Source organism: Myotis brandtii, unplaced genomic scaffold (assembly GCF_000412655.1).
Source record: "Myotis brandtii unplaced genomic scaffold, ASM41265v1 scaffold743, whole genome shotgun sequence".
In the NCBI taxonomy this organism is placed as follows: Eukaryota; Metazoa; Chordata; class Mammalia; order Chiroptera; family Vespertilionidae; genus Myotis; species Myotis brandtii.
In genome coordinates this window covers 958,886-975,710 of record NW_005370960.1, presented here as the reverse complement: position 1 = coordinate 975,710, position 16,825 = coordinate 958,886, and the positions used below count along the sequence as shown (strand labels likewise).

General features: G+C 56.4%; 1 protein-coding gene across 1 annotated transcript in view; it reads left to right on the top strand.

The window, feature by feature from the left end:
• The window catches only part of ABCA13 (ATP-binding cassette, sub-family A (ABC1), member 13), a 132,498-nt gene that overhangs the window by 29,601 nt on the left and 86,072 nt on the right, over positions 1 to 16,825 (top strand). The window contains exons 13-23 of the mRNA XM_014530520.1: positions 1,908 to 2,026; positions 2,675 to 2,838; positions 3,679 to 3,755; positions 4,392 to 4,510; positions 8,490 to 8,684; positions 8,849 to 9,013; positions 9,803 to 9,977; positions 11,455 to 11,594; positions 12,098 to 12,211; positions 14,109 to 14,199; positions 15,675 to 15,851. Of these exons, the coding sequence (XP_014386006.1) occupies positions 1,908 to 2,026; positions 2,675 to 2,838; positions 3,679 to 3,755; positions 4,392 to 4,510; positions 8,490 to 8,684; positions 8,849 to 9,013; positions 9,803 to 9,977; positions 11,455 to 11,594; positions 12,098 to 12,211; positions 14,109 to 14,199; positions 15,675 to 15,851 (1,536 nt within the window). The remainder of the gene's footprint in view (positions 1 to 1,907; positions 2,027 to 2,674; positions 2,839 to 3,678; positions 3,756 to 4,391; positions 4,511 to 8,489; positions 8,685 to 8,848; positions 9,014 to 9,802; positions 9,978 to 11,454; positions 11,595 to 12,097; positions 12,212 to 14,108; positions 14,200 to 15,674; positions 15,852 to 16,825) is intronic.

Here is a 16,825-nt window from a genome sequence, read left to right as displayed (position 1 = left end):
AGGGTCTTGTTTTCTGAAAGGGAGTGTTTCCGGGTGGGGGTGTGAGGCCTGGGCAGCACCGTCAGTGTCGAGCCTCAGTGCCCAGGCGCACCCGCCAGCTTATGTGGCACCCTGCGCCCAGCCACGCTCGGAGGCATGATGATGCTGACATTTCAGTCAGCTAGTGGGAGGGCATCGAAAGGAATTTACATTCAATAATACCTGAATTTATGTGCGTTTTGTCATTCTGCACTGCAGCTGCTAAATTAATGTAGCATACTTGAAGTTACATTAGTAACAGAAAGTTAATTTTGAATTTTTACATTTCACAACAAGAAAACTCAAGTATGTCATCTGCAAGCTGCCTGAAAAACACCTGTCGCTCCTTTCCATATCAAACGGCCGCTTCGTTCTGTAGAGCAGGAGGCGGTGACAGGCCCAGAGAAGGTACCGATAGGATTCGGGCCGGAATGGGCTACAGTGGGCATGGCTGCTTCTCCAGCATCTGGGGGCGCAGGCAGCCCAGTGACTTTCCTACTGGAAATGGAGTAGCTATTTGCATGCCACTGAGTTGAGTTTGAAGCAGGAGGAGAGCTGTCATTTCCTCCTGCGGATCTAATACTTGAATTATGTCAGAAATGACTGCGTGAGAACAGTGACCCGGACAAGAAGTGAGCACAGCCCTGCACAGTCTGGCCCAGCATGTGCGTGCCAGGGGTCCATGCAGCTGGGATGAGCCCCTGTCGGTCCGCACAGTTGGGGGCAGGAGTGCAAGGCCCTGTGCCGGGGCTGCAGGTGTTCTGAGGCCGGGCCCCGAAAGGCAGGTCGGAGGGGAGGCAGCACGGTGCAGGAGGTGCAGGAGGTGCAGGAGGTGCAGGGGACTGTGGGGAGCTGGAGCTGGGGAGTGAGCTGGGGGGAGGCCCTACATGTGACCTGAGCCTTCGGAGGACCCATAGCAGCAGCCCCCTTTAGGGGGAGCCCCAGGCTCAGAGAGGAAGGTGGTGCAGGGGTGAGCAGGGGCGGAGACCCAGCGGGTGCTGTCAGGAGGAGAGATGGCTGTGAGGATGTGAGGTGGGGGAGATTTTTGGATGTGACCTATGAGTATGCAGGCTGGGTGCCCTAACCTTGATCAGTGTGTCACTGTCCTTCCTTTTGGGACTGAAAGGGCACTGCCATCTCTGCTCAGGGACAGCAGGTGAGAACCTTAACCCTAACCCTAACCCCTAAACCCTAGCCCCTAGCCCTAGCCCTAGTCCTAAACCCATGCCCTAACCCTAAGCCCTAACACTAAATCCTAAACCCTAACCCTAACCCTAACTGTAATGGTAGCCCTAGCCCTAATCCTAATCCCCTAACCCTGGCCCTAACCCATGATATTGATTTCTGCTGAGCCATGGTTTTGATTTTTTGCTGAGTTAGGCTCTTGATTTTTTTTGACTGAGTCATGGTTTTGAATTTCTGCCAAGTCATGGCTTTGCCTTTTTGCTGAGTTATGGCTTTGAATTTTTGCTGAGTAAATTGAATGGGAGAGAAGCTAGATATTAGAGAAAATGGAAAGAATGAGGCAAGAAGAGAGAGATCAGAGAAAATAGTGAGAAGTGGGAAATCAAAGAAAATGGGGGGAATGAGGAGAGAAGTGAGAGGGCAGAGAAAATGTAGAGATTGGGGAGAGAAGCAAGATTTCAGAGAAAACGGAGGGAACATAGGGAAATGCATTTCTGTCCATCGGGGAGGCCCAGGAAACTGAGTAACTAGTTACATTTGGAACTCAAACGCCACAGCTCTCCCCTCGTGTTCCAATGTTCATTTTGACGATTTAAGAAATCTCTGAATTTGTATCACTTTGAGTCTCTAAGAAATGACATGGGGAGAGCAGCTCCTTGCGGAGAAAATGGGTGAGGAATTATTCTCTGTGTCTCCTCTGGCAGAAAACCCGTCCTTGGCCAGTGATGCCCTGTGTGCTGCTTGGAGCTGCCAGCCAGGTGGGATGAGGTGGCTCATTGTGTCTGCTCTGCAGGGGGTCCCTGTGCTGCATGACCTCTACCAGGTTGGTTGTCTTTCATGTGTCAGAGTTTCATGTCCATGGGGTTGGCCCGTGCAGCTTGCTGGTGCTGGGTGTGGGGAGCAGTGTGGGGCCCCCGAGCTTGCTGATGGTGTGCACGGTGGTGTGGGGAGCAGTGAGGGCCCCCCGAGGTTGCTGACGGTGTGCACGGTGGTGTGGGGAGCAGGGTGGGCCCCCTGAGGTTGCTGATGGTGTGTACGGTGGTGTGGGGAGCAGTGAGGGCCCCCCGAGGTTGCTGACGGTGTGCACGGTGGTGTGGGGAGCAGGGTGGGCCCCCCGAGCTTGCTGACGGTGTGCACGGTGGTGTGGGGAGCAGTGAGGGCCCCCCGAGCTTGCTGACGGTGTGCACGGTGGTGTGGGGAGCAGGGTGGGCCCCCCGAGCTTGCTGACGGTGTGCACGGTGGTGTAGGGAGTCAGGGCTACAGGTAGTTATCACTTGTGAACTGGAGGTGCCTTCCTGTGAGGGGTGTCACGCGGAGCCCCAGGGCCATGCCTTCCTCCAGCCGCGTTCTCGGCACTGCCTGGCTCCTCACGGTTTCTCTCGTTCTGGGAAAATGAGCTGAAACCTCCCAGCACGTGGGCTCAGACCTGACACCTGACTCAGCTGCGTTCTGACTCTCGTTGCTGCTCCAGGACCTGGAGAAGGTGTGGTCCGCGCCCGGTCAGCTGGACTGTGAGGGTCTCCGCAGGAACCTCTCCCGCTCCCTGCGGCGCTTCAGGAGCCACCTGGAGAGCGCCACCGCCCGGGGCTGTGCGTGCCCGCCCGCGTGGGACCGGGCCCCGCGGCGCCTGCACACGTATGTCAGTGGGCCCCCTGCACCCCGGTTTCCTTCAGTTACGGATTGAAGACAGCAGCGTGGGCCGCACCCTTACCGAGTGCACAGTAACCTGTGTTTCTAAGTCCGACTTTGCGTGACTTTGACGTGAGATGGGAGAGCAGCGCTAGCTCTCAGGCTTTGTGGGTGGTCACGGGCTTGGATCAGAATGCTGAGACCCGACACTACAGGCAGAGGTTCCCAAATGACTTCCTCACAGTGGAGTCATTGTTTTATGTTCTCAAAGTACAAACCACAGGAGGGGAAATCGGGCACTTGGTGTCCTGCTGGAGCGAGGCATTCTTCCGACTCCTAGTTCCTGAGACATCCTGTGTTCCATCCACCCCTTCATTTTAATCCTCACCGGAGGACACACTTACTGACTTTAGAGAGAGAGGAAGAGGGAGGGAGAGAGAGACACAGTGGTGTGAGAGTGAAACATCAATTGGTTGCCTCCCGCATGCACCCTGACTGGGGATTGAACCCACAACTTGGATATGTGTCCCACCTGGAATCAAACCCACCACCTTTCTGTGCACAGGACGACGCTCCAACCGCCCGAGCCCCCCGGCCAGGGCAATGGGCATCCTTATTCCCCAGACCCATCACGCCCTGCGGGGCGGGGGGGCCTGCAGCAAGGATTGGGGCGCAGTGTCACTGCGTGGTCGCCCACACAGAGTGCCAGGAGACATGTCTGTGGTGTGAGACTCTGTGGAGGCGCCATTTCGTGGTCGCTCCCCTCCCGGGGCCAGGCAGCCCCCCGCCCGCACCGCCTCTGTCGTTGCGTCTTGTGTAAATCAGCTTTAATTTCTGCCATTTCAGGTTGGCCCAGAGGCTCGAAAAGATTTTGTTTCCTGGGAATTTGATGACTTCTCCTAGCAGTCTCACAGGAGCTGTGGGTAAGTATGTGGTTCTTCCAAGTTGCGTGATTAAAAGTGAAGTTCAGTTTCTCACACAAAAATATGATCAAAATAAAACATAAAACGGAAAAGTCATGCTGTTGTGATTAATAACAGTTCAGAGCTCGGCTGGCTTGAGGGGTTTGGGGTGAAGGAGGCAGGTCCTCAAATCCTGCTGCCAAACCCGCCCTGCTCCCAGGCCACGCGGGGACCCGTGGCCCTCACTCTGGCAGTTCACAGGCGCCTGTGGCATTAGTGCCCGGGCCTGGGGCCCCCGGCAGTCCACCATGACCCTGCTCTGGTGGAAAGCGGTAGATAAGTAGATGCATGGAGGGAAGGGAGGCACGTGGTCCTGCTCCTAAGGGAACCTCTTCCCGGAGGAAATCTATAACGTGCAGGTCTCAGAGAGAGCGGGGAGAGCCGCCGAGCCCGAGGCTGCTGGGCTCCGGTGAACCGGTGAACCTGCCGTCTCTGGGGAGCGGGGCGGGGCTCAGGGCTCGGTCAGTAAGACCATGTGGTGTTGGCGTGGCTGCGGCTGCAGAAGGAAAGGGCCTCGCCAGGTGTTGGCGTCGAACCTCGTTTCAGTCCCAGCCCGGCACGCGTTACTGTACTGTGTCTCCCGCTGCTGTTTCTCAGATGTGAGAGTGAGAGACCTGGTGAGGAACCTCACCGCCTTCACCGAGGAGCTTCGCTCTGCCCCCTTCTCAGACGACACCATCAGCAGTATTTTGGAAGCAAATATTTCCCGCTCACAGGTACAGTGTGGCCGCTTCCGCCCTCGGGCACCCGGGCTGCTGGCCTGCCCTCCCGCCCTCCCACACTGGGCTGGGCTGCTGTGATCCATGCCACCCGGAGGCAGAGGGAACTGAGGTGCCCTTGTCTGATGCCGAGACCTTGGGGCCCTTAGTTTCACAGTGTGGCCTTCCTGGGGTGAGGAAGGATGAACTTGGCGACGATACTTACTCCAGGGATTCTAGCCCCGACGCACACCCCCACACGCCTCAAACTGTCTGAATGAGCTCTGGCCTCCTTTAGGGAGAGAGCAGCTGTGCCGTCTGACCACTAGTGTGGTGGGCTGTGGTGAGGAGCTGGGCCCCGCAGGGTGGCTGAACTAGGGGGTGGGGACGCACGGAGGGCGGGGCAGGCAGGTGAACCTCATGCTGCACTGGGAAGCACCTGGGTCTTAGCAGGTATTTCTAGCTGCCCTTCCAGCACTTCGGCCAGGTGGGGGTTTACTTTCCCCATAGAGAACCTTCCAGAGCAGTCACCATGAAGATGGCTTTCAAGTGAACATTTTTATTGACAATCAGCTGGACCCCAATTTCATGTGTTAAATTTTATGAGGATTCTGGCTAATTGGGGCTAAATGCAAACCGTGGCAGGTAGATCAGTTAATGAAGAATGAGTCTGTACTAAGAAAGAAATAGAGCGGAGCTAGGAACCCAGAATTCAAATGACAGCATCAGCACGCTCTTTGTGGCTGTCACAGAGCGTCTGCTTGAAGGACAATCCCAACAGGCGGCTCATTGAGTGCCACGTGCCTGGGTGGGGGTGAGGTGGTAGGAGAGGCCCCAGTGCCTGGGTGGGGGTGAGGTGGTAGGAGAGGCCCCAGTGCCTGGGTGGGGGGTGAGATGGTAAGAGAGCACCTGTATGCAGCTGTGATCAAATTCCGTGTGGGATCTCCAGGCAGCAGGGCAGGACTGGCTAAGGAAGAGGCTGACCGCCGGCTGGAGCTAGGACAGTCGGGCTCCCCCAGGCCCTTTCCCATCAGGCTCTGACCTAGGCTGGTGCTGCTGCCTGTCAAGCATGCTGCCACCAGGTGTCGCCGGTGCCCCATCTCAGGAGGCTGTGCAGAGGGACATTGCTGTGCAGATGGCTGCCAGCTGATCCCTGCGTCCCTGCTTCTCCCTCTGCCTCCTTGACAGTGGACGTCACTGTGGTCACCTAACTGCTGGACAGTGAGGCACGGGAGGCTATGAGAAAGCTCGCATTCCTGCCATTCAAGTACACGATACACTCACGCGCTTTGATCATGATGTGTGTCCATGAACCTGCACGTGTCCCCAGACCCTGCCTGCACTTGGGGTCCCTTAGGAGGCGACCCTTGGGCTCTGGTTTCCTAGGTTGTCCCATGGCAGCAGGTAGCGCCCTGTGTGTCCCTGTGGCCACTGCTGATACCCGTCTCCCTGGACTCCCGGCACGGCCGGTCGGTTGTGCCTTCGTCGCATCAGATCCTCAGTCCAGCTGTTGGCTGCCCACAGGGAGCACTTCTCCACTGAGCAAAGTAGCAGGGCCTCACTCACACAGCCACGTGGACGCGCCCTTCCCGGCGGCGCCTCCAGAAGCCGGGCTGTCCCTGCTCCGAGCAGCAGGGTTCTCTGGGCGGCGGCGGCTACGTCAGGACACGGGATGCTGGGAGGCACGTGTGGGTGGCGGGTGCTGGGGACCCCGCATGGGGTGCACCTGTGTGCACTTAGGTACATAGTTCTGAACCTCACTTTCAGGGTTTGCTTTGATCTCTGCAAAGCGCTTGCTATTCTGGCCAGTGATTCTAACGGTCAGTTTCTTTTTCTAAATCCTCACCTGAGGATGTTGATTGATTTTAGAGAGAGGAAGGGAGACACATAGAGAGAAACATGGATGTGAGAGAGAAACATTGATGGATCGGCTGCCTCCCTATGTGCACTGAAGGGGGATCGGATCTGCAACCTTTTGGTGCACAAGATGTTGCTCCAACCAACTGAGCCATCCGTCCAGGGCCCTTCACGTATTTTCAATCCCCTCACTTCTCTGTCTTCTGGCGAAGGTGAAGGTGTGTCTGCACCATGAGCCCCCTGTGAAGAAATTGGTGAAGTAGGTCTGGACACACCTGACATGTCCCCTCACAGGTTGCAAATGTCCTTCTGCACATCCCAGTCATTGTGGGGTTCATTTAAATGCTGGCTTGGCTGGGCCGCAGCACCCAGATATTTGGTCAGACACCAAACTGAATGTCTGTGAGAAGGTATTTTTTAAGATGAGATTAACCTTTAAATGGATAGACTTAGAGTGAAGCAGGCAGCCCTCCTTAGTCGGGGGGGGTGGGGGGGCCGCATCACATCAGTTGAGGGCTTCAGAGGAGACTGGATGGCTCTGGGCCTGACCTGCAGTGTTAGCTATGCCTGGGGTCGCCTTGCTGGCCCACGATTGTGCGAGCCAGTTCCTTAGAAATATCTCTGCATGTTATAGACACATCCTATTGGTTGTGTGCAGGAGAGCCCCAACCCTAACTGTTCATCGTTTGGGCATTTTATGACGTGATATGAAAGCATCTGATGAGTTCCGCCTGCTCTCAGGCTCCTGGCAATTGAACAGTTGCTTGTGGTCTCGGCCCTCGCTGGGTTGAACGTTTCTCAGCAGTTGTACCTGTCAGAGTATGAGCATGGACAGGAAGGGAAGCTCATGTCTTTAAAATCTTATTGTTCAGTAATTGAAAGCCACACCTACACAGAGAGCAGCTCAGCTCCTCTGAGGGCGTTATCTATATATATAAAAGGCTAATATGCTAAGTGTCTGACTGTCTGACTGGTCGCTATAATGCGCACTGACCACCAGGGGGCAGACGCTCAATGCAGGAGCTGCCGAGCTGCAGCGACTTGGCAGCAGCAGTTCTAGGGTGACACACCCCAAAACCGGAGAGGAGGGAGCCTGATTCCTTGTGGGGCTGTGCGATTCCACCTTCGGCCCTGGGTTATGTTGTTGCTGGGGCTCTGTCGGCCCCGAATCTGGTTAACTGCACACTTGAGTTTGTGTTCCACACCCTGTACAACAGCAACTTTGCAGAGTGCCCTCTTGCACTCTGGACCCCTTGGGGGATGTCGGAGAGCCGGTTTTGGCCTGATCCCCGCAGGCCAGGCCGAGGGACCCCACCTGCCAGAGGGACTCTGTTCACTCCGCTGACGCCGGGGAGGGACCGAGGGAGGTTGGCTCCAGGTTGTGTCTGGCCCGTCTTGCCCAGTCCTGCCTCCCTGGCCACCGTCTAATTAATTTCCTTTCAATGTGCACAAATCCTTGCACTGGGTCATTAGTCACAAACGAGATTGCCCGCAGGCCAGGCCGAGGGACCCCACCTGCCAGAGGGACTCTGTTCACTCCGCTGACGCCGGGGAGGGACCGAGGGAGGTTGGCTCCAGGTTGTGTCTGGCCCGTCTTGCCCAGTCCTGCCTCCCTGGCCACCATCTAATTAATTTCCTTTCAATGTGCACAAATCCGTGCACTGGGTCATTAGTCACAAACGAGATTTAACACAGGTCCTCCTCAGCCCCTCCTTCTGGCTTTGTTTGCTTTTCCTTTTCAAAAATTATAAGAAGCTCAGAACTCTGGTTTTCAAGTTGCAAAAAGAGGAGAAAACACATAGTTTCACACTGATAACTGTGAGAAGTGAAAGTGATAAACTGACAGCAGAGGCTGAGGCTGAACGTGAAGAAAAAGTCGCAAGCGCTCCATCTGAGAGCAGCCAGGGTTGGAGGGCCGGGGGGAGGCGGGTGGTCATGTGTTGCCCTGAGTCATCAGAGGGCAGATTGCTTAAATTAGGCGCACATTTCAGAAACATTTTCATCCAAATGTGTGAGTGGAACAGAGGTGGGCTCGTGTGTCTCCAGGTGAACCCCCGCATTCAGGGCTTTGGGTGCTCGGGCTCCTCCCTGAGTGGGGCTGCCCGGCTTGGGTGCATCTGCTCGGACCCTCCTCCACCAGGTCCTGTCTGGCGCCCTGACGGTGGCTCTGTCCGGGAGATGTGACCAGGACGTGCTGCGGCTCCTGCTGGCCTTTCCCGAGGACGGGAAGGCTGGCTTTGCCACTAAGGAGCTGTGTGGCCTGCCGGGGGCCAGAGTGTACTCTCTGCTTGTGTCTGTGATTCGCAACCTGGACCTGCGCAGCTTCATTTACAAGGTAGGGTGCCAGCTGGCGTGGCCTGTGCGACGTCTGTGGGGCTGCCGCCGGGGGTGGGGAAGAGGTCAGGAGAGAACGAGAGCAAGCAGGTCCTCGCCCTCAGATGACCCCCTGGGAGGGAGAGCGTGGTGGTGGTGATTGCGTGTTGTGTGTTTTCCTTCGAGACTCTGATGCCGGCGGAAGCCAAGGGCATGCTCAGCTCCCTCTTGGACGTCGTCTCCAGGCTCAGCCGCCTGCTCCCCAGAGCCAGCCACGTCCTGGAACACCTCCCCCAGTTCCTTCACACGCCGAACATCACAGCCTTGCTGGACGCGCCTGGCTTTCAGCAGGTGTGTTTGGTCTGGGCCTCAGGGAAGCACTCAGGCGTGCTGGGCCCTCGGTCCTTCTGCCTGCGTTTCTTTGGCCACATCTAACTGCTGCCCGAGACAGCAATGTAGGGACGGGAAAACCTTCGAATGGCTCTGGGGCAACAGCACGACAAAAAGCCAGGCCCGGCGTCTCTCTGAGAAGGGAGGCTGGGGCCGTTCGTGCCTAGTCTGTCAGCACAAATGAGAGTCCAGGGCTTATTGACTCAAGTCGGAGAGTAAATGCTTTCTCAACCCTGAGACAGTTACTTCCATATAAATAATTGGCATAAAATTATAGGGCATTTCTGCAAATACAAACAAACTCGAAAGGTTAGTGGTGTGATATTTGTCTTTGCTTCAACTCTCTGCCTGGCATGGAGCTGACTGGGAGGGAGTGTGTGGGGTGTGGACATGGGGGGCAGGATGTGGCAGATGGTGGAGTGAGTCCGAGGAGCTGCCCGTCAGCCCGGGGACAGTGAGGGGAGACGTCGGTGTGGGCAGTTTGCCAGTAGAGACCACCCTGAGAGCGTTAGTCTGCGTTGGTGACATTGTGTGGATCAGTAGTTCATCGTGGACAGGGATTGGCTGTGTGTGACCCTACCTACCCCCTGGTGGTTTGCGTGGTTTTCGCAGAACAGAACAGGCCACGGCAGGGACTGCACACCTCTGACCAGTTGCCGTGTGTTTTCAGTGGGAGGAGGGGCGCTTCCACAGGCCTGCAAGGGCATTGCTCATGTCACTGCTCACTGAAGTGTGTTTCCATGTGCTCAGGCTTCCCCCCTGGACCCGGCCCGTTCAGCCTTCAGTTCTTTCCAGGCTGTGATGACGATGGTTTGCCAGGAGCAAGAGTCTTTTCTTAGCCACTCGAACATGTTCTTTAACTTGCCCAGAGTTCACGAGCTCTCTGGAAGTGACAAAGAAAAATTCAACATTCCTGAGGACTCAAGTAAGAAAACTGTAATCCATGTCTGCTTTGATTAATTTGCATATTGACCATTCACTTTGCTTTATACAAAATGCTTGGTGTAGAAGGTTGACAAGGAATTGCTTTCCCACCCTCTAACTTTTATCCTTCCTTTTTATTGGAATTTTAAAATTTCAGTTACAGTTGACATTCAATATTATATCAGTATCAGGTGTACAGCATAGTGGTCAGACATTTATATAATTTATGAAGTGATTCCCCTCCCCCCCTCCCCGTTAGTCCAGTGTCCACCTGGCACCATAGGTGCAAAAATTCTCAACAAAACGTTAACAGATCAAACTCAGCAATACATTAAAGAGAAAATACCCATGATCAAGTGGGATTCATTCCTGGAATGCAAGGTTGGTTCAATATCTGCAAATCAATTGACATGTTACATCACATAAACAAAATGAAAATCATATGATCCTACCAATCGATGCAGAAAAAGCATCTGACACAATTCAGAACCCATTCATGACCAACACTCTCAGCAAAGTGTCCTTGCTTTTCAGTCAGGCTGCCCGGCGCTGGCGTGGCAGCTGCACATAAACACGAATATGTCTCTTCTGAAATCAAAGTCGCTACTGTCTACATTAAGCTCATAATTTAAAGTGCAAGTTGTTAAAATGCAGAGCAAGCTCTATAATTCATGCTTTAAATTTATTATGTACTCATGCTCTCACTTGACATTTTATGGGATTATTCCTATCGATTTTATAGTACTCTCTGAGTCACATGGTGAATGTGGAGGAAATAACCACAACCGTGCTCTTCACGCCTCGGGTGTCAGGAATCGGGGATTGCAGCGGAGAGAGCATTTCCGTTCCACATGCTCTCTTCAGGGGAAATGCAAGAGGGACGGGGGCACGCACGCCGGCTTCAGGCCTGATGACACTTGATTACTCATCGCTATGGCGATGCAGGCCCTGCCTTCATTCCTACCTGTGCTGAGTCAGGCAGACCCCACTGCACCACCGTGAGGGATGGAGGATCTGAGTGAAAACAAGGCAGTTTCACATATCAAAGGAGTGAGTGCCACAGCTCTGTGTAGTGCAGCAAAGACAATCAGTAGCAGTTTATAAAGCGAGTTTTATGTAAAAAATCTGTGCTGGCCCCCAAACTCTGCAGGCTCTCTGGACGGAGCCAGGGCTTCCCTTTCTCACCGTGTCCGTCTTCGGTGTCCCTGCCATCCTAGTGCTCTCGTCGAAGCTCCGTTTGGAATGTGAAGGTCACACTCCGTTTCTCCCAAATATCGATGAGAACGTGGTACCTGAGGCTGCTCATGAGACAGGAGCCACTAAACACAGGAGCCTCAAGAACCACATTCCTGAGTCTCCGCCCAATGCAGACTTGTGTCCATCACTCACTGAAAGCAAGGCGCATGGATGTGCAAATGAATTCCCCCCTCACCTGGGCATCCCATCTTGGTAACACTTTCTGTTTTTAATTGCGACAGCACCATTTTGCTTGAAGCTTTATCAGGAAATACTACAGTCTCCAAATGGCGCTTTGGTGTGGTCCTTCCTAAAACCTGTATTACATGGAAAAATACTGTACACACCCAACACCCCGGAGATGAAAAAGGTCATCCAGAAGGTAAGCTGCGAATGAGGGTCGAGTGGGCCATACAAGCAGTGCTTCTGGGAGCAAGGTGTAGCGGAGGCACCTGCTGTTCGAGACAGTGAGGTCAACGTGGGGATCCCATGGGGAACGGGTGGGGACCCCGAGGGGAACAGGTGGGGACCCCGAGAGGAACAGGTGGGGACCCCGAGAGGAATGGGTGGGGACCCCGAGAGGAACGGGTGAGGACCCCAAGGGGAACGGGTGGGGACCCCGAGGGGAACAGGTGGGGACCCCGAGAGGAACAGGTGGGGACCCCGAGGAGAACAGGTGGGGGACCCCGAGGAGGACAGCAAGGGCACACTGAGGCGGACAGGTAAGTGGGTGGAAGAGTCTGGGCGAGAGGTCTTGGGGACACACCTCAGCCCCGAGGGCCTTGGAGTGGGGCACCAGGCAGACCGGCGCTCAGCTCTGCAGGCGCCACAGCCACCATCCTTCCAGCTGAGACGGCGCCATAACCACTGGGCTCTGTTTTGCAGGCTAATCACACGTTTGTGTTTGTGGACAAGCTGAGGACTTTGTCACAGACACTGCTGAGCATGGCCAGCCGCTTCCAGAGCAGTGGGCGTGGCCAGATGCTGGGGCAGCTGCAGGTGAGCGTGGCTCCTCCTCTGAGGGCTGGGGAGCACGTGCGGTGGGGCAGGGGGGCGGGGGGCGCGTCCAAGAGAAGGGTGTGCGGTCACCTCGGGCGCGGCTTTCCCAGTTGACTGATAACACTGACGCACAGTTGGGTATGTGTGAGGACTTTTTGTAATGGTCAAATATTTTGCCCACCATGCACGGTATCTATAATAATAAAAGTGTAACATGCTAATTTAGACCGGATGTCCTTCTGGACGAAGCTGGGGCTGCGAGGGAAGCCCGGGTCCCGGGTGCTAGAGGGAAGCCGGCGCCGGCAGCCAGGGGAAGGAAGGCCTACTCTTGCACGAATTTCGTGCATCGGGCTGCTAGTTGTTAATAATTTATTAATAGTTACCCAAGCTTTATGTTCCATATTAACTTAATGCTTTTTGGGGTGGTTTGTATACTTTTCAACTGTAGGTCTATTAAAATGATCAATGATCATTTCCTAATATTCTGTGTTGAATACGTAATACATTCCAAGGTCCGCGGGCTGCGGTGTACAATGAGCCCTTCCTTGGGGCCTGCAGCCCGCGACTGCAGAAGTTCCATCAGGGAAGTCACGCCCTTGGGGGCGTGGGTGCCGCTCTGACTGACGCCTGTCCTTTGGGTGAGAAACAGGCCACATCTCTCTTCACGTTTGGTTATTTCTCGTGCCCAGGTGAGCAGTTCAGGTGATGAGAGCAGGGGCTCAGGGGCTGGTCGTCTGGTTCCCTCCAGCCCCTGTGCTGTGTGATCGGGCTGGTCACTGGACTGCTCTGTGCCGGGTTTCCTGCCTGTGACGGGAGGAGTAGTGGTCGGCAGTGTGAATGGCGTGGGGTGTGTAAAGCACGCGGAGCGGTGTTGGGCAGGCAGGACGTGCCTCGTGTCTGGTCCTTGCAGAGCAGATGCCAGGAGCGGGTAGCACAGGTGTCAGGGCAGAGGAGGCGGGAGCTGGAGGGAGGGCGGAGCACCCACGCCGGATGCCGATGCAGGTCTGGCCCTGGCGGAGAGAGGGAGGGAATCGCTGCAGCATCTGGGATAGCCCTGCCGTTAGGGACCGACCCGCCATCCAGCCACAGTCAGTCGTCAGCGGTCCGGTCAGAGGAGCCCTGCTCCGGGGATGGGCTGGTGCGGTGGCCCTGGGCTGGGAGCCAGCGAGGCAGGTGCGGCTCTGGGCGAACTGGGATGGGCGTCCCTGGTGGTGGAGCATGTGGCACAGCTGTGTCGGCGCCAGCCGTTGCTGGGACACCTTCTTCTGCAGCTTGTTTGCTCGGGACTAGTGCGCTGACCCAGGAATCGGGCTGCGTTGCTGCAGTGAGTTGGGGTGAGCAGGTGAGGCTTGGGTGAGGGTGGGAGGCTGTGCGGGTGCGAACAGGGTGCACGTCCCTGCGCATTGCCCACCTAAAGGCGAGGAGAGCAGTCCCGGAGCACCGCCCCCGGCACAGGCGTCAGCAGGGGAGGCAGGGGCGGGGCGTAGTCGGGAAAGAGGACCCACAGTGTGACAGGGTGACAGGGTGATGGTGTGGAGGGAGCTGGAGGCTCAGAGCGTCACAGGGTTAAGGGTCCGGAAAGTGCTGCCCCTTCGTCACGTTCTGCCCGCGGGAAAGGCCGTGGGGCCTGCTGGGAACCTGCCCAGAGTCACGCTCCCTGCGTCTTGGCTTTCAGTGTTCGAGACAGGTCCACGCCTGGCCTCGCGGTCACAGCCGGTCCTTGGTTTAAGGTGAAGCCCTACCGTATCCTCCCGGGCTCACTGGGACGTGCAGGCCCGCTTTCAAGATGACGCATGTTATGTGCCTTTTTCTTGAACAACAATAAACGGAGTAAACCAACCAGTATTGTCAATAAGAAAAAACGATGCCGTTATTTTTGTTAAACTGTTTCCTGTAGGAAGTCCTGAGGAGCAGGTTCATACGAAACTTTGTGGAAAGCCAGTTACACATCAGCGTAGACAACCTGACTGAGAAGCTGCAGGCGTATGGTGAGTGTGTGTGAGTGTGAGTGTGTGTGTGAGTGTGAGTGTGTGATTGTGTGTGTGAGTGTGAATGTGTGTGTGAGTGTGAGTGTGTGATTGAGTGTGAATGTGTGTGTGAGTGTGATTATGAGTTTGTGAGTGTGTGTGTGAGTGATTGTGTGTGAGTGTGTGATTGTGTGAGTGTGAATGTGTGTGTGAGTGTGATTGTGAGTTTGTGAGTGTGTGTGTGAGTGTGTGTGAGTGCGTGATTGTGTGAGTGTGAATGTGTGTGTGAGTGTGTGAGTGTGTGATTGTGAGTGTGAGTGTGAATGTGTGTGTGAGTGTGAGTGTGTGAGTGTGAGTGTGAATGTGTGAGTGTGATTGTGAGTGTGTGAGTGTGTGTGATTGTGAGTGTGTGTGATTGTGTGTGAGTGTGTGTGTGAGTGTGATTGTGAGTGTGTGAGTGTGTGATCGTGTGTGTGATTGTGTGTGAGTGTGTGATTGTGAGTGTGTGTGATTGTGTGTGTGAGTGTGTGATTGTGAGTGTGTGTGTGAGCATACATGCGTGTATGTGTGAGTGTAGTTGTGTGCATGTACGTGTGTGTGATGGGTGTGTAAAAACAAGTTGGTGCGTTTGCATGCATGTTCACTGCTCGGACTTTCTTCATAAAGTCCTGCACCAGCGTCTGTGGGTGCTGTTGGGGAGCGAGGCGTGGGGAGCCGGGGAGAGCCCTGTGCGGTGAGCATTGCACCGACGAGGGGAGGGCCTCCACCTCCGCTCACACTACCTGTGGGGCCACCGTGATGGACCTCGGGGGCCTGGGGGCCTCTCCTACTGCGGGGCCCTGGTCAGAGCCAACCCGGGGGCTGGTTGCCCCCACACCTGCCCCTTCGGTAGTTGTTGTCCGGGCCTGGCTGTGTTCTCTCTCCTGTGACCCTGCCCCTCCTCACCCAGAGCCAGTCGCTGAGCCCTCGTGGGATCTCGTCCTGAAAAACGTTTGATGTGCAGCCTCCAGGGCCGGCTGAGGTGTTGCCAATGCCACCTGCTGCGCGGATGCACCCCCCCGGCCTCCCCCTCACACCGCCCCCCCCTCGGGCCGGGAGTGCAGCGGACTTGCCTCCATAACTGTCCGTGGACTCAGCCTTGCGGAGGAGCGGCTGCCACAGGCCTGGCTCCAGGGAGGCGCTTGCCTAGGTCGCGCGAGTCCGGGTGACTCTCCCTGCTGCCCAGACTGGCTCTGTTACTCTCCGTCCCCCGCCCCACGTGCCCAGCCTTCGCTGATGTAACCGTTTCTTCTCACTTCCGTGCAGTGTCCGTGTCATGGGAGCGCAAACGAAAGGGGAGGGTACACTCCGCTGACAGCAGCAGTTTGCTTGTGAACAAGATTGGGTCTGGACTAGCTCCCCCTGCAGGAAGTTAGCTGCGTGTCCCTGCGTCTGTGCAGTGTCCCGGCAGGCGCTGTGCTGGGGGAAGCTGCCATGTCCCCTCTCACTGTCCTCAGCAGGGGGCCTGGACTGGATGCTGAGCCGCACGGGCGCTGCCCACCTCCTGTCCCTGGGCCACGCACTGGTCAACCTGTCGTCCTGTGTGCGGCTGGACCGCTTCCGGGGGCTGCAGTCAGGGGCCGTCCTGGAGGCCGCCGCCCACGGCCTCATGCAGCAGAACAGCTTCTTGGCCAGTAAGTGTCCAGTGGCGAACCATGCTCACGGGGGCCGCGCCAACACGCCCCTCCCCGGGACAGCACGTCCCTCCCCGAGCTGGGGACCCCGGGACAGCACGTCCCTCCCCGAGCTGGGGACCCCGGGACAGCACGCCCCTCCCAGAGCTGGGCCCGGGATAGCCCAAATGTGCCTCCCGTGGCTCAGAGAGAAGCGTCCTCCACACAGAGCAGGGCTCTGCCTGAGGAAGAGGTGGCCGTGCCCGGCTCCTGAGCTGTCACCGCCCCCGAGCTGGGGACCCCGGGACAGCACGTCCCTTCCCGAGCTGGGGACCCCAGGATAGCACGCCCCTCCCCGAGCTGGGGACCCCGGGACAGCACGCCCCTCCCCGGGACAACACGTCCTGCTCCCAAATGTGCCTCCCGTGGCTCAGAGAGAAGCGTCCTCCACACAGAGCAGGGCTCTGCCTGAGGAAGAGGTGGCCGTGCCCGGCTCCTGAGCTGTCACCGCCTTGGCCCAGGCTGTGCCTGCACCTGCCTGACTGGGTGACCCTGTGGTTCTTTGGGGAAGTCTCACAGGACAAATTAGACATTTCCTGATTAAAGTGCTCCCATTTTTATCAGTTTCCTGACGTCTGGGCTGGGGTGGGAGGTGGGGGGGGGAAGGACAGCGGCTGATTGTGCCCCGTCTACTGATGGTTCACTCACTCAAGGCAAACCCGATGTGTTCTCAGACGCGACTTGAGTAGACATCGAAGGCGCGGGCAGAGGCAGCTCCCTGTGTCGCTGAGCGATGACACCCAGGACGTCAGTGCTTAGGAATGTCCTGGGTCCCAGAGAGCAAAGTCCTGAGAAACGCAAAACCAGCCGTTTCTGCTCACTGGGGTGCCGTGTGGGTTCACTACAATGAAATGGGGATGGCCGAGGAGTCGGAGGCCTTGGTCCCGTTGCCCCAGATGTCTGTGCGACGCTGGTGACAAACGCGCTCACGTGCT